Source organism: Leucoraja erinacea, chromosome 1 (assembly GCF_028641065.1).
Source record: "Leucoraja erinacea ecotype New England chromosome 1, Leri_hhj_1, whole genome shotgun sequence".
In the NCBI taxonomy this organism is placed as follows: Eukaryota; Metazoa; Chordata; class Chondrichthyes; order Rajiformes; family Rajidae; genus Leucoraja; species Leucoraja erinaceus.
In genome coordinates, this window is record NC_073377.1 from 64051868 (window position 1) to 64079261 (window position 27394).

At 42.9% G+C, this 27394-nt stretch overlaps 1 protein-coding gene across 3 annotated transcripts in view; it reads left to right on the forward strand.

Moving 5' to 3' along the window:
* Window positions 1–27394, forward strand: part of LOC129697394 (uncharacterized) — a 90120-nt gene that overhangs the window by 35233 nt on the left and 27493 nt on the right. For all 3 annotated transcript variants that reach the window (XM_055635904.1, XM_055635919.1, XM_055635911.1), the window contains exons 7-11: window positions 639–722; window positions 2950–3014; window positions 13825–13902; window positions 18259–18319; window positions 22763–22919. In XM_055635904.1, the coding sequence (XP_055491879.1) occupies window positions 639–722; window positions 2950–3014; window positions 13825–13902; window positions 18259–18319; window positions 22763–22919 (445 nt within the window). The remainder of the gene's footprint in view (window positions 1–638; window positions 723–2949; window positions 3015–13824; window positions 13903–18258; window positions 18320–22762; window positions 22920–27394) is intronic.

Genomic DNA, 27394 nt, shown 5'->3' on the forward strand with positions numbered 1-27394 from the left:
TAAATTCACAGATTCGCCTCATGTTTAGGTCACATATTAATGCCAATCTTCCCGCCATTATAAATTCTATGCCCACATCTCCATGGGTAGCATCTGTGCAAGTTTTAACAAGTTGCTAAAAGTACCTCATTAAAATATTTTGCACATATTTTCAGTAAGTAGAATTGCAATGTTCAACAGAATTAAATAATCAAAATATCAGATGTTTTATAATTGATTCATTGCATTTTTTGATCAAAATTAATTTTGTATATTTTAGTACTTTTATTAAAGTGTGCTCATGAAAGATTCAGTCTTTCCTAGACTTGATTATTTTTACTTTAAATCTCCTGCCGACTTAATCGACAGATTCTATATAAGGATTTCCCCAAAATGCATCTCTACCGTGAAACTGTGATGATCTAGAATACTTGATTTTGTGGATGTTTGAATGCCACTCACTTCAATATCCCAGCACATTTTTAGTTCCTTTATTTAATTTTACACAGTTATATAATAAACAGTGAACCATGTAAATGTAAAGTCTGGCTCTAAATGTGTAATTGCAGAGGGAAATCATTTTACTTTTAAGAAGATGCCTTTGTCAAATGTATAAAAAATTGATGCATGCTTTGATTTTTTCTGAACATTTTTTCCAGGATGCAGTGCTTTTAACCAACACAAAGAGACCCACTACAGTTTTGTGTAAGACTACTGCAGAGCTGCTGCTAATAAACAAGGAGGTGTGTGTTTGCGTTGGTGTGCTATGGTTACCAGGAGCTTGGCAATGACACAAAAGCCTGATATCATTGTCTATATCCATCTGTTAATGATCTATTGAAATGTTCTTAAATATATACAGTATATCGGTAGTTGACTGTAAAGGTATCTGATGTCCTTGTAGCTAATTAGATAGAAAATATGCTCTGGTTTCTTGGAGACTTCTAACAACACACTTAAATATTCAAAAACCTAAGGAATTTCTGTTTCCCACATCCCTTCCAATAATGCACAGTGGCTGTATAACTTGTGTTAACCACATTTTATTTCTTAATTAAATTTGCACTGTTGATCTCACAGTGGCTAATGATTCAGATTGAATATCATGAAGAAAAATAACTATTGTCAGTGGTGCAGAATTATAAGAAACATTTTTTTGTGTTCTGAGAGCAATGTTTTAGACATTTTACCAAATTTCCTTTGAACTTATTCCTTGACTAACTTTGGTGGAACTTCAATGGAAATTCTATTGCCCGACTGAAGCCTTGTTGGTGTAAAACTGGAGGACGAATTGGCCACAGAAATTGCTCTCTGTTGATTCCCCCCCCCCCCCAATATTCAGCGGTAATTAGAAGAGCGGATGTATTAGGGAGACCAGAATAATAGGGCAGTATTGGTGGGAGACTTCAACCTCCCAAATATTGTTTGGGCCTCCCATGGTTTAAAGAGCTTGAACAGGTTGGAATTTGTTAAATGTGTCCAAGGAAGAATCATTAAATAATATATAGAGATCCCTATTAGAGAGGGTGCAATACTGGATCCTATCTTAGGCCATGAGGCAAGGCAAGTGACATTAAATCAATGGATAAGCATTTTGAGAGTAGTGACCACTATTCTATTAGTTTTAAAGTAGTTTTGGAGAAGGGTAGGACTGGGCCACAAGTTAAGGTCCTATATAGAGGCATGGCCAAATTAAAGGGATTGGGCGGGAACTTGCAGAGGTTGATTGGGAAAGTCTGTTTGCAGGTAAGGAGACAGCTGGCAAGTGGAAGGCTTTCAGAAGTGGGATAACAAGAGTACAGGGAAACATGTTCATGCAAGGCTCACATGTTTTGGGAACCCTGGTTGTTCAGGATATAAAAATAAGGGGCAAGCCATTTAGATCAAAGATGAGGAAACACTTTTTCACACAGAAAGTTGTGAGTTTGTGGAATTCTCTACCTCATAGGGTGGTGGAGGCCAGTTCTCTGGATACTTTCAAGAGAGAGCTAGAGAGGGCTTAAAGATAGCAGAGTCAGGGGATATGGGGAGAAGGTGGAGAAGGCAGGAAAGGGGTGGATGATTAGCCATGATCACATTGAATGGCGGTGCTGGCTCGAAGGGCTGAATGGTCTACTCCTGCACCTATTGTCTATTGTCTATTGTCTATTGCCTATTGTCTATTATCTATTATCTATTGTATTGTATTGTATTGTATTCAAATTTATTGTCATTGTCTCAATTTGAGACAACAAAATGAATTTCCCTTACAGGCAGTATCATAAAAAAAATCACCAAAAAATAAATAAGTAGTTTTGAGGTTCTGGTCAGGAAATAGAAGGCGGCATACATTAGATTCAGCAGTCGAGATTAAGCGAATCCCTTGCAGAGCGTAAGAAATTAAATACATTTAAGAAAGCAATCGGGAGGGCAAAAGAGGACATGAAATGGAGATGGCAAGCTATATAAAGGAAAACCCTAAGAGATTCGATAGGGTGGCTTGGGAAAGAATAGGTTATCTTAAAAACAAATAGCCACTTGTGTGGAACTGCAAGAGATGGAGAAGTTATTAAATTAATATTTTTCATCAGTTTTTACTGTGGAGGAGCTAAGGATCCTGACCTTGGCTGCTGGCTCTGTGGAGTTTGCACGCTTTCTCTGTGATTGTGGGTTTCCTCTGAGTGCTTTGGATTCCTCCCACATCCCAAAGACTTACAAGCTTGTCGTTTAATAGGCTTCTGTAAATTGCCCTTAATGTGAAGGGAGTGGATGAGAAAATGTGATAACAAAGAACTTGTGTGAAAGGGTGATCAATGGACAACATGTACTCGGTGTGCTGAAGGGCCTGTTTCCATGTGGTATCTCTAAGCTAAATGCCGGTCAGTGAGACTATTAACGGGTTAATGCGGACAAATGTAAGATAAACCAAATTATGTAAATGATATCATGTATTTTGTTGTTTCTTTTATTTGAACATATTTTAACTTGCAGGACTTTGAATCCATATTGGCCAGAACTCTTGAACAGCGGTATAGTGTGATCACAGAGTTACTGGGGTACTGTGAAATTTTAATTATCTTATATGTATAAGTATACAATCAGCCCAGAAATTAAATGAAAAGCAAGCTTTTGTGCATGATCAATGCCATCAGCTGTGGTTTTAATACTGACTGTGGGAATTTTTTAGAACAATGTTTCAGCGGCGCCGTGACGCAGTGGTAGAGTTGCTGCCTTACAGCGCCAAAGACCCAGGTTTGATCCTGACTATGGGCGCTGTCTATACGGAGTTTGTACGTTTTCTCTGTGACCATGTGGGCTTTCGCTGGATGCTCCGGTTTTTTTCCCCACTCTCGAAAGACGTACAGGATTGTAAGATGCTTGGCTTTGGTAAAATTGTAAATTGTCAGTAGTGTGTAGAATAGTGCTTGAGTACGGGGCGATCGCTGGTCGGCATGGACTTGTTGAGCCAAAGGCCCTGTTTCCGAGCTGCATCTCTGAAGTCTAAAGTCATAGAGTTGCCACATTGAATCTGGAAACATATCAAACCAATGGGGAAAAAGGACTACGATATGGTGCTGAATGATGGAGAAAGATGTTGGAGTAGGGTGGAATCTAATTAGTGAAAACAACAAGAACAATAGTGGATGAAAACGAGAGCGTTGGACCGTACCATTTCCCTCCAGCTGCTTTCTACCATTATCCATGTTGGTGGAACAGTCTTTGACTGGTCCCACAATAATACTTAAACTCTGACACCTGGAAACGTGTTCCTCACAGTCGGTGCACTGGCCACTCCCAAAGTGCATAACGTGCATAAACTCTCCTCACCTGTCAGATCACCTGTCCAACATCTAGTACTGAATGTGTAGGAAGGAACTGCAGATGCTGGTTTAAATTGAAGACACAAAATACTGGAGTAACTCAGTGGGACAGGCAGCATCTCTGGAGAGGAATGGGTAACGTTTTGTGTCGAGGCCTTTCTTCAGACTCAAATCTTCTTCAGACCCTTCTTCGTCAGCAGCGGCCTCTGCAGACCAAATCTGCGTTTTTATAATTTTTTCGTCTAAACGTTTTTATGTAGTTTTTGTTATTTTTTGTTGGGGTGTGTGTAGGGGGGGTGGGAGGGAGGGGGGATAACTTTTAAAAATCTCTCCCTGCACGGGAGACACGACCTGTTTCTTTGTCGGGTCCTCCGTTGCTAAACTGACCTAATTGTCTCCAGAGAAGCACAAACTCGTTGGGGCTGCGACGAGGAGCGGCCTCCAACAGGAGAAGACCGGGGGCTCTGGTGCCGACGACTCACCTCACCGTCGCGGAGCTGGCCGAGTCTGGAGCGGGTGGAGCGGTGGTGGAGCGCTGCTGCTGCTGCGGCCCGACCTCCGGAGATTCGGAGGCTGCAACTGCGGGTCTGGCGAACGGCGGCACCGGGAGCCCGCGGGTCACTGGAGGGAGACCGCTTTTCAGGGCTCCCGCAACGCGACTTCTCCCGCCCGAGTTGCAGGGTCGAAGAGCTCCTGGAGCGGGGCCTTACAGCACCGCCCCGTGCGGCTTGGAATGGCCACGGGACTCTGCAAGCGCACGCCGGGGGCTCCAACATCAAGATCTGGTGTGCGACCTTGCACCACCCGGCGTGGCTTTAATGGCCGCGGGACAATCGCCATCGCCAGACGGGGGCTTTGACTTTGACTCTGACATCGGGGGGGAGGAGAGTGCAGTGGAGAGATAAGTTTTTTTGGCCTTCCATCACAGCGATGTGATGGATGTTTATGTAAATTATGTTGTGTCTTGGGTCTATTTGTTTGTAATGTATGGCTGCAGAAACGTCATTTCGTTTGGACCTCAAGGGGTCCAAATGACAAATAAATTGAATTGAATTGAATTGAGACCGAAATCTTCTTAAGACTCAAATCAGTCTTCTTCAGTCTGAAGAAAGGTCTCGACCAGAAACGTCACCCATTCCTTCTCTCCAGAAATGCCGCCTGTCCGGCCGAGTTACTGTAGGATTTTGTGTCTATCTGGTACTGAATATCAGACGGTGAAAAAATATCATCTATGGTCCCCATCACAAATGTCATTCTGTTTATCCTTCACTCCTCTGCTAACTGACCTAAATTGTCTTCCAGAGAAGCAGCAGGTTAACTATAAAAATCTCATCCTTACCTTCAAACCCCTCCATGGCCTTTCCTATCGCTTTCAGTTATCATCACAAATGCTATTACTGTCTGAAAACCTTGTTCCTCTGATTCTGGCCCAATAAATGGAATTAATCTCTGCCTTCAGCCACCGAGCTCCCAAGCTTCAGATTTCACTGCAAACATCGCACTGCCTCTCTATCAGTCTTATGATGGGGGTGGAATTTGTCAAATATGTTCAGGAAAGTTTCTTTAGAAGGGCCCTACAATGGAGAGGGCTAAGCCTGGCCTACTCTTATGAAATTGTCAAGGGGAAGTGACCAAAGTGAGCATTTTTGGGACCATTGATCACAGTTCTGCGAAAGCCACAAGTTAAAGTTCTAAGTTAGGGTAAGGCCAACTTTGATGGCGTTAGATATGAACTTGTAAAAGTTTTTTTGGGGCAAAGGGACATCGGAAATGTCGTCGGAATGACGTCGGAGTGCTTTTCAAAGAGTGATGGTAAAAGGTGAAGGGCAAAGCAGGTGGAAGTAAAGAATTCTAGATGGCGAGAGAAATTGAGGTTTGGTCAGCAAAGAAGAAGGAGGAGTACTCTAAGTTGGTACGCCTTGCAAAAAAGTACTCCTGTTGGAGTACGGATGGGGGTGACAGCCTGGACAGCGGACGGGATCCATCAGACCGTCCCTTTGTATGAAAGCGTAGGGACAAAAAGAAGAGGCAATAGTAATTGGGGACTTCTATTGTTAGAAGGTAGGGACCACAAAAAGGAGGCAATAGTAATTGGGGACTCCAGGATGTTGGGGTTCGAAATTGCATAGGCTGTGGGGACGGCCAAGTCGGGCGCAGAACCAGGATGGTGGAAAGGTCTTGGACATGTCTCAACGCGTCCAAATATATCCTGAAATCAGAGGAGAGAGGAGCCTGAGGTCGTGGTACATATAGGCACAAATGACATAGGTAAAAAAAAGGGAAGAGGTCCTGAAGGGAGGATTTAGGGAGTTGGGAGGAGAGTTAAGGAAAAGAACCAAAAGGTAACAATCAGGATTACTGCCTGTGCCACGCGCAGCTTGTAGGAATGGAGCGAGGTGGACTCTGCAAGCTGCAAGACTGGGAGGGAAGGGATTCAAGTTTCATCATTGGGACTTCTGGGAAGGTGGGACCTTGCACCCAGGATGGGTTGCACTTTAACCCGCCGCGGGACAATCGCCTGGCGCCAAATTTGCAAAGGCTACTGGGGAGACTTTAAACTTTAGACTCAAATGACATCGGGGGGGAGGAGAGTGCAGTGGGCAGAGATAGTTTTTTGGCCTTCCATCACAGCGATGTGAAAAAGGATATGTAAATTATGTTGTGTCTTGGGTCTATTTAATTTGTAATTATGGCTGCATAAGCGTTGATTTCGGATTGGACCTGGAAGGGGTCCAAATCACAAAAAATTGAATTGAAGGAGGGCTGTGATTGAGACCTAAATAAATCTTCTTAAGTACTCAAATCAGGTCTTCTTCAGTCTGAAGAGGTGGAGGTCTCGACCACTAACGTCACCCATTCTATTACAGCAGAAATGCAGCCTGTCCGGCCGGAGTTACATCTAGGATTTTGTGTCTATCTGGTACTGAATATCAGACAGTGAAAAAATATAATCTATGGTCCCCATCACAAATGTCATTCTGTTTATCCTTCACTCCTCTGCTAACTGACCTAAATTGTCTTCCAGAGAAGCAGCAGGTTAACTATAAAAATCTCATCCTTACCTTCAAACCCCTCCATGGCCTTTCCTATCGCTTTCAGTAATCATCACAAATGCTATTACTGTCTGAAAACCTTGTTCCTCTGATTCTGGCCCAATAAATGGAATTAATCTCTGCCTTCAGCCACCGAGCTCCCAAGCTTCAGATTTCACTGCAAACATCGCACTGCCTCTCTATCAGTCTTATGATGGGGTGGAATTTGTCAAATATGTTCAGGAAAGTTTCTTTAGAAGGGCCCTACAATGGAGAGGGCTAAGCCTGGCCTACTCTTATGAAATTGTCAAGGGGAAGTGACCAAAGTGAGCATTTTTGGGACCATTGATCACAGTTCTGCGAAAGCCACAAGTTAAAGTTCTAAGTTAGGGTAAGGCCAACTTTGATGGCGTTAGATATGAACTTGTAAAAGTTTTTTTGGGGCAAAGGGACATCGGAAATGTCGTCGGAATGACGTCGGAGTGCTTTTCAAAGAGTGATGGTAAAAGGTGAAGGGCAAAGCAGGTGGAAGTAAAGAATTCTAGATGGCGAGAGAAATTGAGGTTCTGGTCAGCAAAAAGAAGGAGGTATGGGCTAAGTATAGTAGCTGGAATCAAGTGTATCCCTGCAGGAGTTTCAGGGACCAAGGAACATACTTAAGAAGGAAACTGTTAAAGACAAGAAGGTTTCCAGCACGTTGACCTTTATCATTCAGAGTATTGAAAATAGAAGTTGGGAGGATATGCTACAGTACAAGACATTTATGAGGCTGCATTTTGAATATTGTGCGCAGTTCTGGTTGACCCTTTACTGGAAGAATGTGGAGGCTTTGGAAAAGGTGCAAAGGAGGTTTACCAGAATTATGCCTGAATTGGGGGGTATTAGTCACAGGGAGGTGTTGAATAGACTTGGATTGTTTTTTCTGGAATGCATTAAGTAGCATTTATTAGCATATTAGTGGCATTTAAAAGAGTGTGGGCTAGGCATATGGATATGCAGGGATTTGGATATGCAGAGAGAAATAGGTTATGTGCAGGTAAATTAGTGAGCTGTTGGCATCATGTTAGACACAGACATTGTGGGCCAAAGGGCATGTACTGTTCTATGTTCCAAGTGTGAGGTGTTGCATTTTGGGAAGTCAAACTAGGGCAGAACTTGCACTGTGAATGTTAGGGCCCTGGGAGTGTTGTAGAGCAGAGGGATCTAGAGGCACGGGTATCACAAGTAGATAGGGTGGTAAAGAAGACTTTTGGTTCATTGGTTTTCACCAGTCAGGGTATTGAGTATAGAAATTGGGACATTATGCTACAGTTGTGCAAGATATTTGTGAGGTCACACTTGGAGTAAGTTGTTCCATTTTGGTCATCCTGCTGTGGGAAGGATATCATTCAGTTTGGAAAAAGTGCGGAGAATATTTATGAGGATGGTGCGAGGACTTGAAGGGCTGAGTTATAGGAAGAGGTTGGACAGGCTTAAACTTTATTCTTGGGGGGTAGGTGGCTGAGGGGGTGGTCTTATAGAGATGTAGAAAATTGAGGGGGATAGATAAAGTGAATGAACACAGTCTTTTACCCAGGGTGTTAGAATCAAAAACCAGAGGACATATATCTAAGGTGAGAGGGTAATATTTAATATGTCTGTGGGCAACCTTTTAACACGGAGGTTGGTGGATTTATGGAATAAGCTGCCAGAGGAGCTGTTTGAGGCAGAGACAGTACAACATTTAAAAAACATTCTCACAGGTAGGTAGATAGGAAGTGTTATAGGAATATGGGCCAATTGCAAGTAAAGTGGACTAACTTAGATGAGGTACTTGGTCAGCATGATTGAGTTGGGCTGAAAGTCCAGTTTCCATACTGTATGACTATGACACAATATTAAAGCTCCTCGGGACTGTCATCTTTTTTATCACCATTAGATGGCATTCAAGTACAATGTTATGTGAAATTCTACATTTTGCATAAGCGAGTTCGGTATTCCGAAAAACGCAAGGAATCATGGGATTTGTCAAAGGTCACTTGCGATAAACATTCTCGGTAACTGTGCTGCTGCATGAATACAGACTTGCATTTGATCCGTAGTCATGATCGAACCTGGACAGGGATGAGACACTCGGGAGGGGACGGGGACAGTCCAGTAGCAATTCAACAGCGGTTGCAGCGCCGGAGATCCGGGTTCAATCCTGACGATCACAGTCGGAATACCGACCTCGCATATTTAGAAATTACTTTGTATTAACGATATTTCGCTTGGGTAGTTTACTCCCCAGCAGTATGAACATTAACCTCCAATTTCAGATAGTCCTTGCATTCTCCCTCCTTCACCTCCCCCTTCCCAGCTCTCCCACAAGTCTACTGTCTCCGCCTCTTCCTTTCTTTTTCCTGCCCCCACCAGACATCAGTCTGAAGAAGGGTCTCAACCCGAAACGTCACCTATTCCTTCTCTCCATAGATTTTGCCTCACCCACTGAGTTTCTCCAGCATTTTTGTCTACCTTGCATTTGCTTCAGTGCCTTTATTCTTTATTAGATACAGTATTTAAGGTTCAATTAAATGACCTTGGCTAAAATGGCTTGCAGAAAACTTCAAGGGACAGTGTTACCAAATTGCAGGTGGCCTTAGCCAATCAACTAAGGGCAGCTTAATTTTTTTTCATGAGTGGCCGGAGCTCTATGATGAAACCAATTGCATAGTTCAGAAACAACACATTTTAAAGTGCTATTATCACAGAGATGCACTCCATTCTACGGGTACAATCAGAGTTTGAGCATAGGAACACAGTCAACTGCCCTTTTGAATGACACTGATGGTCACTGAGGGGCAAAAAGAAAGCTTGCTTGGGAATGTTCCAACCTGAAGCACTTGTAGTGGAACTAAATGAGGTGGGAAAATAGATACACATTGACATTGTATTTCTGCTTTGTTTGTATGATTCTACTTTAAAGCATTCTTCACAATGATTTTACGAGATGTGAAAAATGCATATCGGCCACTTTTTTATTTTATTTTTCTTTTTCTTTTGTGCAGTGGTGTTCCACATTGACTAATCTAAAGTTGCGGAGGGGGGGGAGAGGGGGGGGTTCATAAAGTTTATCTATTGTTCTCCCACCCACCCCACACTCCAATAGCACAATATCTCTATCTATGGAGATTAATGATCAGTAAATCTCCGCATGGTTGATTTTCAGTGGATTTTATATTTAAAACTCGGTCTACAGTTTAAAAAAAGATACAAAGTGCTGGAGTAACTCATTGGTTCAGTTAGCGTCTCTGGAGAACATAGTTAGGTCATGTTTTGTGTCCTGACCCGAAACGTCACCCATCCTTTTTCTCTGTAGATCTGCCAAACCCACTGAGTTACTCCAACACTGTGTCATTTGTTTGGTAAACCAGCATCTGCAGTTCCTTGTTTCCACATCAGTCTACAATCTTTTGTTTATAATTTACAATATAGTGGCCCATTGTCTTAAACTGAGGTTGAATTTCTAGAATTTTATATTTAATTATCCTTGGAGCAATGAGTGGCTATAATCAATACATTTATTTCCACTGAGACAAAGAGTTTTATAATAATTTCCAGGTGCTATCATGGGCATCACATTCTATCTCAGCCACAGGTGTAATGACTTTCATACCCACCAGATGGTGATCAGGAGCCATTTAGCTGAAGGGTTAGATTAATCTAACACTGACTTCATTTTCAAATGTGAGGCAATATTGAAAATTTGCTGCATGACCCTATATTTACATTCCTATCCAACTTTTTGATTTTGGCATGCACAATATCCAAAAGAGAAGATATAGTAATGTTAAAAGCACCTTTGAGACAATGCAGAAGGTCTTTGAGGGGTTTACTTAATGGTCTGGGGCTGTGATTCAGCTCCCTCTGTGTCCTGACATTGCCTAAAGTAGTGGCATGTCCACACACATGGGTGGATCAAGAAATATAGAAACATAGAAAATAGGTGCAGGAGTAGGCCATTCGGCCCTTCGAGCCTGCAACGCCATTCAATATGATCATGGCTGATCATCCAACTCAGTATCTTGTATCTGCCTTCTCTCCATACCCCCTGATCCCTTCAGCCACAAGGGCCACATCTAACTCCCTCTTAAATATAGCCAATGAACTGGCCTCAACTACCTTCTGTGGCAGAGAATTCCAGAGATTCACCACTCTCTGTGTGGAAAATGTGTTTCTCATCTCGGCCCTAAAAGACTTCTCCCTTATCCTTAAACTGTGACCCCTTGTTCTGGACTTCCCCAACATCGGGAACAATCTTCCTGCATCTAGCCTGCCCAACCCCTTAAAAATTTTGTAAGTTTCTATAAGATCCTCCCTCAATCTTCTAAATTCTACAAGCCGAGTCTATCCAGTCTTTCTTCATATGCAAGTCCTGCCATCCCAGGAATCAGTCTGGCGAACCGTCTCTGTACTCCCTCTATGGCAAGAATGTCTTTCCTCAGATTAGGAGACCAAAACTGCACGCAATACTCCAGGTGTGGTCTCACCAAGGCCCTGTACAACTGCAGTAGAACCTCCCTGCTCCTATACGCAAATCCTTTTGCTATGAATGCTGACATACCATTTGCTTTCTTCACTGCCTGCTGCACCTGCATGCCTACTTTCAATGACTGGTGTACCATGACACCCAGGTCTTGTTGCATCTCCCCTTTTCTTAATCGGCCACCATTCAGATAATAGTCTACTTTCCTGTTCTTGCCACCAAAGTGGATAACCTCACATTTATCCATATAATGCATCTGCCTTGCATTTGCCCACTCACCCAACCTATCCAAGTCACCTTGCAGCCTCCTAGCATCCTCCTCACAGCTGACACTGTGGAAAGAGGCATGACCCAGATGGCACAAAGTACTGGAGTAATTCAGCAGGTCAGGCAGCATCTCTGGAGAAAAGGAATAGGTGATGTTTTGGGTCGAGACCCTTCTTCAGACATGTGGGTTGCTGTAGTGTGTGTCAGTGCTATGCCTATCTCTCTGCCTCTATAATGGAAGTATTATCTGTATCAAGCACTCAAAGAAAAAGAGAACAGTTTCAAAATGAATTGTGATATTGTGTTGTGCTGAGGTTTTGCAAAAGTCATGAAAATGTTCACAAAATTTTAATTGTTAAAAGCAATGTTACTGAAATGGTCAAGACAAAACAAATGGAACAAGATAGACACAAATAGCTGGAGTAACTCAGCAGGACAGGCAGCATCTCTGGTGGATGTTAATTTGTGTTTATTGTGTATTTTGTTGTTTATTATTATATGTATGACTGCAGGCAACGACATTTCGTTCAGACCGATAGGTCTGAATGACAAATAAAGGAATCTAATCTATCTAATCTAAGCTCTCAAGAGTATTTTGTATTCCTTAAGTATAAAGACCATGTCAACTGAACAGAGTTGAATTTAGTTCCCATCTAAATGTTCAAATTTGTAGTGTAGAGATATGAATCATCGCAGTCGGAAATGTTGCTTTAATTGTTAAATCAATGCATGTGGAAGTAAAAGAGTGACGTTGCAGGTTCTTATGCAAATGGAATTGGAAAGACACTGTTTGGGGTCGGGTCCCTTCTTTAGATCAATGCTTCTTCAGTCTGAAAAAGGGTCTCAACCGGAAACACCATCTATCTATTTCTCATCATAGATGCCGCATGATCCACTGAGTTCCTCCAATAATTTGTTTTTGTATATTTTTTTTTAACTTTACCTTTTTCCTCCAGTCAATCGATTAATTCCTGCAATAAGTAGGCTCAATAGATGAATCTAATGCGTCATCCAACAATTTTAAGAATGCTAATAGGAAACAATGTGCTTTATGTCTAGCATTGAAGTTAATTTAAATAAGAGTTTCTTTCAGACATTCACTCTTATTCATGGCAAAATCACTAAAGCATTGTAAATTGGTACAGTATTATTTTGCAGTTAGCAAATGGATATTACTGGTACTATAAAAGCTATCTCAGATCTCTGATGTGGAGCTTTTCCCTGGTGATGCATTTTGTGATGATTCCAGTTCAATTATTTCACCTCTGTCATATCACTACTTGAGAAAATAAATTAAGGTGGCACAGTGGCGCAGTGGTGAAGTTGCTGCCTTACAGCACCAGAGACTGTGTTTGATCCTGACTATGGATACTGTTTGTATAGAGTTGGCACATTTTCCCTGTGACTGCGTGGGTTTTCTCCGGGTGCTCTGGTTTCCTCCCACATTCCAAAATACGTGCAGGATTGTAGCTTAATTGGCTTCCGTATAAATTGTAAATTGTCTCCAGTGTGTAGGATAGTGTTAGTGTACGAGGTGATTAATGGTCGGTGTGGACTCGGTGGGCCGAAGGGCCTGTTTCCGCTCGGTATCTCTCAAGTCTAAAGTCTAAAGAGTGTGAAAGGAAAATTTACAATGAAGGTCCTGCCCTGATTTGACATCCCAAAATGTAACATCTTACTTTTATCCAAATTACCTCCATAGGCCCTTCTTTGGCCCACTTGCCCAGCTGATCAAGACCACAATGCAATTTAGCAGATCCAACAGTAAACACAATGACTTATGTTGCTCTTGTACATCCATGGCTTTTGTATATCGTACAGAAAGCATTAGGGCACTATTTAGTTTAGTTTAAAGTTACAGCGCAGAAACAGGCCCCGCACATTAACACTATCCTACACACAATAGCGACAATTTTACATTTATAATCAAGCCAATTAAACTACAAACCTGTACGTCTTTGTAGTGTGGGAGGAAATCGAAGATCTCGGAGAAAATCCACGCAGGCAACTGGAAGAACGTACAAACTCCATACAGCCAGCACCCGCAGTTGGGATCGAACTGGGGTCTCAGGTGCTGTAAGGCAGTAGCTCTACTGCTGCACCACCATGCCACCCTGTTTTACCATTAACATTAAAATCAATTGAACTGAGGAACTCCATCCTGCTAAAGACGTATAGCTTTTTCTAAAAAGGTTATCCAAGTATGAGTATTCATTTATTATTTATTTTATATTTCTGACAGGTCACACCCGATTTTTGCATCATGGACAATAGAAAAACTGACGTTGCTTTCCCACAGTTCCCTGCTGCGGTATTACAGGTTGGAAATTTGTTCTGCTCTTTGACCCAAGTCTGTCTTAAAATTATCGATGATTGCCTTCCATATTATTGAAATAAGTGAGAATTAGTCAGAAAATGGTGTTGGGTAGACTGATGGGACTGAAGGCTGATAAATCCCCAGGGCCTACTAGTCTACATCCCAGGGTACTCAAGGAGGTGGCTGTAGAAATTGTGGACGTATTGGCGATCATTTTCCAATGTTCTATAGATTCTGGATCAGTTCCTGTAGATTAGAGGGTAGCTAATTTATCCCACTTTTCAAGGAAGGAGGGAGAGAGAAAGCAGGGAATTATAGACCAGTTAGCCTGACATCAGCGGTGGGGAAGATGCTGGATTTAATTATCAAAGATGAAACGGGATCCCTCCAAGTCAGCATGGATTTACGAAAGGGAAATCATGCTTGACAAATTTTCTGGAATTCTTTGAGGATGTAACAAGTAAAATGGACAAGGGAGAGCCAGTGGATGTTGTGTACCTGGACTTTCAGGAAAGCCTTTGATAAGGTCCCACACAGGAGATTAGTGGACAAAATTAAAGCACATGGTATTGGGGGTAGAGTATTGACATGGATAGAAAATTGGTTGGCAGACAGGAAGCAAAGAGGATGGATTAACGGGTCCCTTTCAGAATGGCAGGTAATGACTTGAAGGATACTGCAAGGCTCGGTGCTGAGACCGCAGCTATTTACAATATACATTCATGATTTAGATGAAGGAATTAAAAGTAACATTAGCAAATTTGCAGATGACACAAGCTGGGTGGCAGTGTGAATTGTGAAGAGGATGCTATGAGGATGAAGAGTGACTTGGAACAGGTTGGGTGAGTGGGCAGATGCATGGCAGATGCAGTATAATGTGGATAATGTGAGCTTATTCACTTTGGAGAAGGGGTAGTACAACGAGATCTGGGTGTCCTACTACATCAGTCACTGAAAGTAAGCATGCAGGAACAACAGGCAGTGAAGAAAGCTAATGGCATGTTGGCCTTCATAAAGGGAGGAGTTGAGTATAGGAGCAAAGAGGTCCTTCTGCAGTTGTACAGGGCACTGGTGAGACCATACTTGGAGTATTGTGTGCAGTTTTGGTCTCCTAATTTGAGGAAGGATGTTCTTGCTATTGAGGGAGTACAGCGTAGATTCATGAGGTTAATTCGCGGGATGGCGGGACTGTCATACGTTGAAGGAATGGAGCGATTGGGCTTGTATTCACTGGAATTTAGAAGGATGATAAGGGATCTTATATAAACATGTAAAATTATTAAGGCTTTGAACACGCTACAGTAGATACAGGAAACATGTTCCCGATGTTGGGGGAGTCCCAAACTAGCGAACACAGTTTAAGAATAAGGGGTACGCCATTTAGAACTGAGATGAGGAAAAACTTTTTCACACAGAGAGTTGTGAATTGTGGAATTCTCTGCCTCAGAAGGCAGTGAAGGCTGATTCACTGGATGCATTAAAAATAGTGTTAGATAGAGCTCTTAGGGCTAGCGGAATCAAGGGGTATGGAGAGAAGGTAGGAAGCCTTCTGCTTATTGTGGATGATCAGCCATGATCACATTGAATGGCGGTTCTGGCTTGAATGGCCTGCTCCTGCACCTATTGTCTATGTATCTATGTATCTATGTAATTACTTGTAGTATATAAGAGTTATAGTAAATAAGAATTACTTATAATATAAGAATTTCTTATAGTTAAAGTAAGAATTTCAATGTTCCGTTTCTGTACATATGACAATAAAACACTCATGACACTTGACTCTTGAAATCCATATCCACAGATAGATTGTGAACTTTATATGTTGCAGAAATGCCATTAACGTACAAATGGGCATTTTCTTGCTTTTCCTTATTGAGGACTGCAGTGTAGGAGTCAAACAGACCATGTCAGCTAAAATGGAGTTGTCAGCTAAATTAGCAGCACGGCATTCCAAACTCTTCAAAAGCAAGATGTTTTCGAAGATGTCCCCAACCAAGTAGAAGATGTTCTAACATGTTCCCAAACAATGTCTGGTAATATCTGGGTTTGTTGAGCAAAACACTGCAATAGTTGGGTGAACCACTTACTCTCCCAACCACAAGTAGTGCAGAAACAGTGCGCACAACTGACTAAGTGTGGCACAGTCTGATTGGACGGGCTCATGATTGGCTCACATGAGGGGGTGTGGTATGGTCAGAAAAGACTGTGTCGTGCATCTTTGCAGAGCAGGAGAGAACAGCAGGAGAGACAAGGTTCCGTATGGTAGTCTGCTCTGGAAGGTTAGATCGCATGGGATCTAAGGAGAGATAGCTGAATGGATAGCAAATTGGCTCCATGGAAGGAAGCAGAGGTGGAAGGTAGCTTCCTGGACTGGAGACCTGTGACTAGTGGTGTGCCTCAGGGTTCAGTGCTAGGCCCATTACTGTTTGTCATCAGTAATGGCAAGATTAGCAAGTTTGCTGATGATACAAATGTAGGTGGTTTTGCAGATAGTGAAGATGGTTGTGAAAGATTGCAGCAGCATCTGGATCATTTGGCCAGGTGTGATGAGGAATGGTTGATGGAATTTAATTGAGAGAAGTGCGAAGTGTTGCATTTTTGGGACGTCTAACAAGGGCAGGACCTACATAGTAAATGGTAGGCCTCGGGGGAGTGTTGTAGACCAGAGGGATCTAGGAGTGCAGGTGCATGGTTCCTTGAAGGTCGAGTTGCAGGTAGATAAGGTGGTCAAAAAGGCTTCATCTGTCAGAGTACAGAGTATAGAAGTTGGGAGGTCATGTTGGAGTTGTACAAGACGTTGGTGAGACATCATTTAGAATATTGTGTTCAATCTGGGCACCATGTTATAGGAATGATATTGCCAAGCTTGAAAGGGTTCAGAGAATATTTACGAGGATATTGCCAGGACTAGAGGGTGGGAGCTATATTGAGAGGTTGAGTAGGCTGGGTCTCTATTCCTTGGAGCGCAGGAGGATGAGGGGATGTCTTATAGAGGTGTACAAATTCATGAGAGGAATAGATCGGGTAGATGCACAGAGTCTCTTGCCCAGAGTAGGGGAATTGAGGACCAGAGGGCATAGGTTCAAGGTGAAGGGGAAAAGATTTAATAGGAATCTGAGGGGTACCTTTTTCACACATTGGGTGTATAGGAAAATTTGCCAGATAAGGTAGTTGAGGCTGGGACCATCCCAACATTTACGAAACAGTTAGACAGGTGCATGGATAGGACAGGTTTGGAGGTATATGGACCAAGCACAGGCAGGTGGGACTAGTGTTGCTGGGACATGTTGGCCTCTGTGGCCAAGTTGGGCCGAAGGGCCTGTTTCCACACTGTATCACTCTATGACTCTAGGAGTCTGTAACCCCGGCCTTAGACCGTGTCACGGAAGGTGCCAGGTGATCGACAACAGGTCACCACCCGGGGGCGCTCTTTGCTGTGTATTCAGCGTTTGCGAGTGCGTACGCGGATACGTGAGTCTACATGCCTCATTAGGTAGCCTAATAAAATACTTTGTATTCACACTGTTGTCTGGATCCTGTGATTTATCGAACACAATAAGGCTATTACTTTCTTGATTTCTCTTGAGTGCTTGTTTTAAATCTTTCCTTTCTTCCTGTTGGGCTCCTCGTTTCAATATCATTTGTTGATGTGGGATGTCATGGCATTACTAACCCTTGGACAAAAACTATTCAATGGTAGTGAATTCTGCAAAGTCAGAATATACCTTTTCTTTGATATTCAGTCAGATGCAAAACCCGGTAAATGTGCGCAGATGGATTGCCACTCTCTATCTTTATAGGAATAAATTTTGCAGAATATCAAATGCAGTTAACGTTGGTAAACATTACGAGGGCAGTTAAATTAATGTCAACTATTTTATGCTACCATTGGAAAAAGCATTTCTCTGAATTTGAGAAATGTCAAAGGTTTCAGTGGCTAAAACCATGCAGAATTATTATATAATTATAAAAAGCACAATGAAAGATGCTTTAAATCTTGATGTAGATTGAAAGGGAATAAACATTTATAAAATATATTTTTATCTTAATAATTATCTGTGGCTACACGGAAAAATCTTATGCCAACAGGTAGAATTCTTGTCAGCAAAATCATGAAACTGTTGATATTAATGTGTGCCTCATAAAAGCAAAAGAACATGAAACGGCAGGGAATCTGAGCATGATGTGGGGGCCACAGTGCTCCAGGGAGTAGATTGGCTGCCGATATCTTCACAGTGCTGTAATTAGGGAACATTTCGACGATCACAGCAATAACTGAGCTTGGAGAACATTGACAATTGATCAAAAGTCACTATTTTCTGCACAACTTCTACAATGATGCTTCTGGTTCTTTCACAGATCAGGAACAGCAGTTGTCCCAGAAAGCTGCAACTCTGCATTTATAGTCATTGTTAAATCTGTAAGTATGCTGTAGTCCTTAACATATATCAGGCTTATATACTATAATATACATTGTTGTATTAGGCAAAGTGATTGCAAAGATAATCACAATGTGCATTGTTGGATCCATGGACTAAAAAAATGAATTGAGCATATGAAGTAGTGGTGAACAGAGACTTGCACCACTTTTGTTTGAGGTTACAAGGAAGTGATATCATGCAATTATTGAGCCTGCAACCCAGTTTCTCACATTAACCAAGTGTGATTATTGGGGTCGTATGTAAAGTATGAACTTATTTCTCATGTTTTTCTCTATGGGTGGAGATCCTACGCTAGCAGTCCTCAACTGAACCTACTCCAGAAGGTAGTATGATAGGGAGTGTGGGTGACTGTGGGGTAGACTGTAGAATATAGTTACAGTGTCATAGAAGAATAGGTGCAGGAGTAGGCCATCGGGCCTTTGAGCCAGCACCGCCATTCAATACCCCGTTCCTGTTTGTAAATTGCCCCTGGAGTAGAAGGGAGGTAGACTCTGGGGAACTGATGAGAATGTGAGTAAAATATAATGGGCTCAGAAAAAGGATTTGAAGAAGGGTCGGGACTCAAAACTTCACCTATGCATGTCCTCCAGAGATGCTGCCAGATCCATTGAGTTACTCCAACAGTTTGTGTTCAATGCAGGTTTCCATCACCTGCAATTCTTTGTGTCTACATAATGGGATCAGTGTTGAATTGGTTTGAGCGATGATGGTCTGTGTGGACGCAATGGATTTAAGTGCCTGTTCCCAGACTGTATGCCCCTGTGACCACACACACACACACACACACACCCACACACCCACACACCCACACACCCACACACCCACACACACACACACCCACACACCCACACACACACACACAGTGAGGCCACACACAGTGGAAGAGCAGCACCATATTCCACTTGGGTAGATTACAGCCCAATTACATGAACATTGTATTCCCCCAATTTCAAGTACCACCCACTCTCCCTACTATCCCTATTTTCACTCACTCCAGTCAGCAAAAAAAAAATCGCCAACTATCTTCCACAACCCTAGACCTTCTGCTTCTTTCCCCTTCTCCATATGCTCATCTTCCATTCCCAAGTCCCATAATTGCCTTTTATCACCCATCTTTACTGTCCCCCCATCCCCTTTTCCCATATCCCTCCCTCTGGCTTTACATTTCATTCTTCTTCTTCTTTCCTTATCCAACTCCTTTTTGTCTCCTTTTCACCTCTAGTGTTTGTCATTTACTCCATCCACTGGCAATTCCCCCCCCCCCCCCCCCCCCCCTTGCATTCACCTATCAATTGCCAGGCTTTGTCCCGCGACCATCTCATTTTTCCAGCTTACTCCCCTCTACTATATCAGTCTGAAGAAGAGTCCCAATCTAAAAAGTTATCTGTCCATTCCCCCCCCACACTTGCTACCTGACCTGCTGAATTCCTCCAGCCCATTGGTTTTTGCTTAGGTTTCCAGCGTCTGGGAGTGGCACAGTGACACAGCTGATCGACCTGCTGCCTCACAGAACCAGAGACCCAGGTTCACTCTTGACCACGGATGGTATTTGCATAAAGTTTGCATGTTCTCCATGTGAATATGTGGGATTCCACCAGGTCGGTAAGTTAATTTGCCTGTGCAAAATTGCCCTTACTGTAAAGAGAGCTGATGAGAAAGTGGGATAACAAAGAACTAATATGAATGGGTGATCCGTGGTCAACTTGGTCTCATAAGTTCATAAGCTCATAGGTTGTATGAGCATAATTTGGTCCATCAAGTCTACTCTGCCATTCAATCATGACTGATCTATCTTTCCCTCTCAACCCCATTCTTTTGCCTTCTCTCCATAATTGCTAACACCCTTACTGACCAAGAATCTGTCAATCTCCACCTTAAAAATATTAATTGACTTGGCCTCCACAGCCATCTGTGGCAATGAATTCCAAAGATTCACCACCCTCTGACTAAAGAAAAGCCAAAGGGCCTGTTCCATGCTGTATCTCTGTCATAAAACTAAATCTGCAGTTTCTTGTGTCTCCATTCCAAAACTGGGCAGAAAGTATTGACTTGGTGAAAATATGAATTGTGCTGTATTGGGAGGATGCTCACATCCATCACTTCATTCACACCATACATCCCTGATCCTGCTAGCCCATAAAAAGCAGAACCTGGAGGCTTGCTTTCTCTGTGGCCTCTGAAGCATGGTTGTTTAGTCTCCGCTACAGCCAAGTTTTACATTGGTATGGGAAAGGGTGCGTATAGTGGTAACGTTATACTCAGTCAGTGGGGATAATTGGATAATTTCCTCACGCGCCAAGCCTTGTGATCGCATTACCACAGGCGATTGAGATTGCTTCAAAGCTTATAATTTGTAAGGCAAATTCTCCCCCCCTTGCATTTTAAAAACAAAATTGCATTATTTTCACTGGGAAACAGGGCTTGCTCTCTCTCCCTGCAGGGGGAATGCGACTTTTTTGTCGTATTCCCCTTCTCTGCCTCCGTCTGCGCTGAGGCCTAATGGCGGAGTTGGCAACCTCGAGGCTCAGTAGGCAGAGCCCGCCGGGACTCGCCCTGAGCTCGCTGACGTGAGGACGGTCCGGCTCGGGGCTGGAACAGTGCTTCCGTGAGGGGCTGTGGCGATCCCGTGAGGGCGGCCAGCACGAGGGAGGAACGGTGCTCCCGTCGGAGTGGCCGAGCTCGGGGAGGTACGGCACTCCCAGCCCGAGGGAGGAGCGGCGCCCATGTCGGGGCGGCCCGGCCCGAGGGAGAAGCGGCGCCGATGTCGGGGTGGCCCAGCCTGAGGGAGGAGCGGCGCCCATGTCGGGGCGGCCTGGCGCGAGGCTGAACGGTACTTACGTGAGGGCGATCCGGCTCGGGGCTGGAACGGTGGTCCAGTGGCTGGGACGGCGTTCTTGTGGCGGTGACCTGAGTCCAGGGTTCGGCCGCGAGCCAGCGGCTGCGTCAGCAGGACTGGTGGACGGCAGCTTCGACCACCCCGGGCCGCGGTGATTGAGCCGCGGGACTGTTTTAACATCGCCCGGACTCGCCTCAGCGCAGAGGGAGAAGAGGAGGGAAGAGACTGCAGACCTAAGACTTTTGCCTCCATCACAGTGAGGAGGTACTATGTGGACCCACTGTGGTGGATGTTAATATGTGTTTATTGTTGTTTTTTTATTGTATTGTATGTATGTATGACTGCAGGCACGAAATTTCGTTCAGACTTCGGTCTGAATGATAATAAAGGAAACCCTGTTAGTGTTACCAGATGTTACAGGACAAGCAAGAGATATTCCACATCAGTGTAAAAATAAAGTATTTTGTTTAATCTGCAAGCTGGAAAATCTTACCTCAATTTGAAAATTACAAAGACGCGATCCCCAGTTCTCAATTCCTTCATCTTTGCTGCAACTGCTCCCAAAATGAGTCTTTTTCAGCAATTCATGATAGTGAATCCTCTCATCCCAGGAATGAGCCAAGCAAATCTCTTCTGGATGGTTTCCTTAGCCAGTTTATTCTTTCTTAAATTCAGGGGAGCAAAAAAATGTGCACAGTACTCCTGCGTCGCCTCAACAAAACACTGTACAATTGTAGCAAATCTTCAGAGATGCAAGAAAATGCAAAAACTGGAATGTAGAGCAGAACTAAACTTCAGAAACTCAGCCAGTCAAGCAGCAGCTGTGGAGCCAAAGACATGTTTGACATCTCCTCCATGTGAACTTTAAAAATACTCGTTAAAGTGTTTGTGTTAAAAATTGAATGTGAGGATTATAACCAATGTATTAAAATATTGGACATATATAATTTAAACATGGAGACACAAGACACTGCAGATGCTGGAATCATGAGCAAAACACAAACTGCTGAAGGGACTCAGGAGGTCAGGCAGCATCTGTGAAGGGAAATTGAGAAATACCATTTTGGGATGGAACCAGAAACATTATCAATCTACTTTCCTGCACAGATGTGGCCTGACCCTTTGGGTTCCTTCGGGAATTTGATTCTTGACTAAATTTTAATCATACCTGTTTTCAGCCAAATTTGCCACACCAAATCCTCTGCTCCATTCATAGAGTGATACAGTGTCGAAACATGCCCTTTGGCCCAACTTGCCCACACCGACCAATATTTCCCATCTACACTAATCCTACGCCCATATCCCCCTAAAGTTGTCCTATTCATGTACCTATCTAATTGATTCTTAAACATTGCGATAGTCCAGCCCCAACTACCTACTCCGGCAGCGCATTCCATACACCTACCACCCTTTGCGTGAAAAGGTTAACCCTTAGATTCCTATAAAGTCTTTCCGCCCTTCACCTTGTTGTTCCCGATTCCCCTACTCTGGGCACAAGACTGTGTCCACCCGATCTATTTCTCTTATGATTTTATTCATAGTAATCATTATTGCTATTTAGTGTTTGCTGTTGATATGTTATCAGGGTCGGTGTCACATAGTGACAAATCTCAGAATGGATCATCATGGAAAAGATCAGACCCAGCGACTGCGGTCAATAAAATCAACCATGCCTCTGAAGGAGCTTTCTATGCTGACTTCATTGGAGAAGGAAACAAAGTCCACAGGAAAATCTCTACAGAGTAAGTGGCTTCGCAAATGAATAGTTAAGAGAGTTATGCAATTGGAGACATTAGGTATTACAGATGCTGGATTAACTCAACGGATCAGGCAGCATCTGTGGAGGAAATGAACTAATGACGTTCTGGGTCCTTCAGTCTGAGAAACTCTTGACCTGAAAATGTTGACCCGAACTCTTGTCGTCTATCCATTCCCTCCAAGATGCTGCTCAACTAACTGAGTTACTCCAACACTTTGTGTTTGACTCAGTGTAATGCATTGTCGTAATGTGCAATTGACCCTGACTGGCTTTGATCTTAAGTCCATGTCGAGTTAGCTAATTGCTAGGATTTCAGCAGCTGATAGTGTACTTGGTTTCAGAGAAATTGAGCTGGATAATAAAAAAATGTCCAGGAATTCAACCTCATTGTCTTCATGGTATTCTCACGGACATCAATCAATCAATCAATCTTTATTGTCATCTTGCAAGCAACAGTTGTACAGTGCAAAATGAAAAGACGTTTCCCAGGGAATAGTGGAGCATCGCACATGAAATTTAAAATGTTTCACACATAATAACACGCAAAACAATCCAGCCCCTGATGGAACAGTATAAATAAATAGTTAAAAGCAGGTAAAACACAATGTTAAAATACAATAAACCAATCATAAAAATGTCCGGGGCAGCTGATTTGAGTGGCCAGTGCCAGTTATTAAAGTGTCCGTGCCAGCTGCAGAATCAAGTGACTGTGAGTACTGAGTGACTGTTTAGCAGCCTCACAGCCTGTGGTAGGAAGCTGTTTAGCAGTCTTGTAGTCCGGGCTTTGATGCTTCGATATCTCTTGCCTGATGGCAGGAGATCCAGGTGTGTGTGGAGGGGGTGCAGTTTGTCCTTAGCTATTCTCAGAGCTTTTTTCAGACAGCGGCTGACAATGTCATGTGACAATAGATTTCATGCCAACCACAGTGGTTTATACAGTGGAATGGACTTTCCAATCCTCCTGTTCTGAGCCACCATTGAAAGGTGATCAATTTTGTAATCTCTTATTAAACCATATTCTGGAAATGAGTTAACTGATTTATTAGAAGAGAAATGTAAATATTGAAATGACACGCTCTAGGCTGGTTCAATGTGAATAATTCAAGAGAAAGGATTTTGATCAGACGAAGTGGAATTTGTATTCCTCAGTTTCATCTTGCTCAATTGAATGGATTGATGCCGCTTTTTCAAAGAAAATCCATGTTCATTTACGAGAAGACCAAATAGTAGGTGCCTGCTTGATTTTTCTGATCTAAGAATCGGTGAATAGCTTGCACACTGAAGGTCTTTAAAGTGAAAACCCAAGGTATTTGCAAGTTCAGAACTAGTTGAGGTGTATGAAAGTTCAGCCAACTTATTTCTACTTGTGTTGAATAATCTTTTGGTTGGGCACAAGGATATTCAGGGAATTGAGAGATATGAATAATGTGCAGAAATTATTACTTTCCTCCAGAGATGCTGCCTGACCCACTGAGTTGCTCCAGCACATTGTGCCTATTTTTGAAGTGGACAGATGATTATTCTTAAGATCTATACTATCTTAATTATCTATAAGATTCATTCTTGATTAGTACGGGTGTCAGAGGTTATGGGGAGAAGGCAGGAGAATGAGGTTAGGAGGGAGAGATAGATCAGCCATGATTGATTGGCAGAATAGACTTGATGGGCAGAACAGCCCAACTATGCTCCTATCACATGATCTTATGATTAGTTTATTTTGGCACCGTGTTCGGCACAGACATGGCCTGTTCCTATGCTGTACCTTTGATTAAGTAATGTTCTGTGTACTTAACTTTACCTTACTCCGCCAACATTGCATCCTGATCTTCTTCTTATCCTATATGTATTTAAAGTCCTTGGCTGGAAGAGATTGGCCTGATGATTATTTGGGCTTGGTTTAAATTGGTTTGCAGCTTAATCTGGGCAGTGCAATGGCTCAATCTGGCCAATGTCCCTGGTGGCACAGAGAACTCCAGGTCACCAGTGTAAATATTTGGATGTATTAGCTGCTCAAAGCAAGGTTTCAAGTATACATCTTTCAGACAGGTATAGTGGTGCAAGCACTAGCAGCTGAGTTTGATGTGAAAGTGGCACTTTGCTAGAGATTTGGTCATGAGGATCAACTAATGGCCCCTCATCACATTGACAACATTCCACATGCATCACATTCTCTGAGGCATTTCAAGACACTTGCATGCACAATGTTCCAAAGAGCAATCATCATTAGCCACCAAGAAAAAACGTGTTAAGTCTGAAGAAAGATCCCATCCCAAAACGTCACCTATCCTTTTCCTCCAGAGATGCTACCTGACCCACGGAGTTACTCCAGCACCTTGTGTCTATCTTTAATAACACAGGGCAGGATTGCACTCAAGCTTTGACTTTCATAGGTGGCCCAGTGGTGCAGCTGGTTGACCTGTTGCCACACAGCACCAGGGACCGGGATTTAATCCTGACTTTGGGTGCTGTCTATCTGGAGTTTGGACGAAATCCCGTGATTGCATCAAGGTGTCCTCCCGGTGTTCCAGTTTCCACCCACATTCCAAAGATTTGCAATCTGCATGCAATGTCTGAAGAAGGGTCTCGACACAAAACACCACCTACTTTTCTCCAGAGATGCTGTCTGACCCACTGAGTTACTCCAGTTTTTTGCATCTATCTCAGGTTTTGATGTTAATTCGCTGTTGTAAATTGTCCCTAGTGTATAGGAGTGAGAAACTGGAATAACATAGAACTAGTGTGAATGGGTGATCGATGGTCAGCATGGACTTGGTGGGCCAGCAGGCTTAGGGCTTGTTTCCATGTTGTATCTCGAAACTAAACACTAAACTAAACACTATTTTCCGCTTTTGTTTAGCAACCCCAATGACCCACCACTATCTGATCCCACTGACCCCACCACATCCACACATCCTCTCCACACCTCCGATCAGCACAGTCCGCCATCTGCAACCTGTTATTCCTGACATCACAATTCAAGGCACTGATCTCTTGCTGTTGGACCCTCCCACCCCATCACAGTTTTATCACCCACTCCAGAGGGCTCTGATCAGGCTCTTAATCCACTCTTCCCATAGAACAAGCATCCAATATCCACACATTCCCTCCCATCTGATGGGGACTGATGATCAACTACCACCCATGCTTCAGCTTCAGAAACAATTTGAGCCCCCAATTACCAACCTTCAATACTGTATCTCCTTCCCCAACTCCCCAATCCAGTCTTGATCCAGATCAAACATTTCCCTTGTGCTTCATGTGTAGGTGAGGTGCAGCAGCAATCCATTAGCATCTGAGTCCTTGGCCTCAGGGCGTAGAAAGATCAGTTTTGAAGATTGTAAACGGTTTGGGGTTTGTGCTTTAAAACAATGAATATAAAATAATTAAGTACTCAGTTTGTACAAAATCTTGTTTGGCTTATTTATTTTAGAATTGCAGGTAGTTAGATTTATAGAGTCATAACCATACGGAAACATGCCCTTTGGCCCAACATGCGTATGCCAACCAGGATGCTCACCCTCGCTGGTCCCACCTGCCCACATTTGCCCCATTTCCCTCTAAAGCTTTCCTATCCATGTACTTGTCCAAATGTTTTAAATGTTATTATAGTACACCTGTACTTGCCTCAACTACCTCCTCTGGCAGCTCATTCCCAAATATCCATCACCCTCAGTGTGAAAAATTACCCTCAGGTTCCTATTAAATCTTTTCCCTCTCACCTCTGGTTCTTGATTCCCCTACTAAATGATTCAGTGCATTCACCTTATCTATTCCCTTAATTATCTTAGACACCTCTATAATATCACCACTCAGCTTCCTGCACTCCAAGGAATAAAGTCCTAACCTGCCTAACCTTTCCCTACAGCTCAGGTCCTCAAATTCTGGCAATATCTTCGTGAATATTTTCTGCAGTTTTTTCATCTTAACAACATCCTTTTTACACCAGGGCTGAACACAATGCTCTGTGCAGCCTCACTTTTATTTGTAGACATTAGAACTAAGGGAAGAGTATTGTGAAGATGTTGTGGAAAAACATCTGAAATGAAAACGTCGACATGAAATACAGGACCACAAATAGTTTGTGGGAAATATTATATATCTTAGCAAAATCTGGATTGATTGTGAAAGAACATTTCCCCTGGTGAACAAAGTACACTGACATCCAATTTCCTTTTAAGGAAGTAAGTAAGTAAGTATGTTTATTGGCCAAGTATTCACATACAAGGAATTTGCCTTGGTGCTCCATCCACAAGTAACAACATGACATAGTGACAATTACAAATGACTCAGAAAACACTAAACATTAATAATAATAAGACATTAATGATAAAACACCATTGATTAAGCATGAGAACAAACAAAATACCGGATCAAAGGGAGCCTACAGATTTTTGGCTGTTGAGTAGAGCAACTACTCGTGGATAAAAACTGTTTTTATGTCTGGCTGTGGCAGCTTTG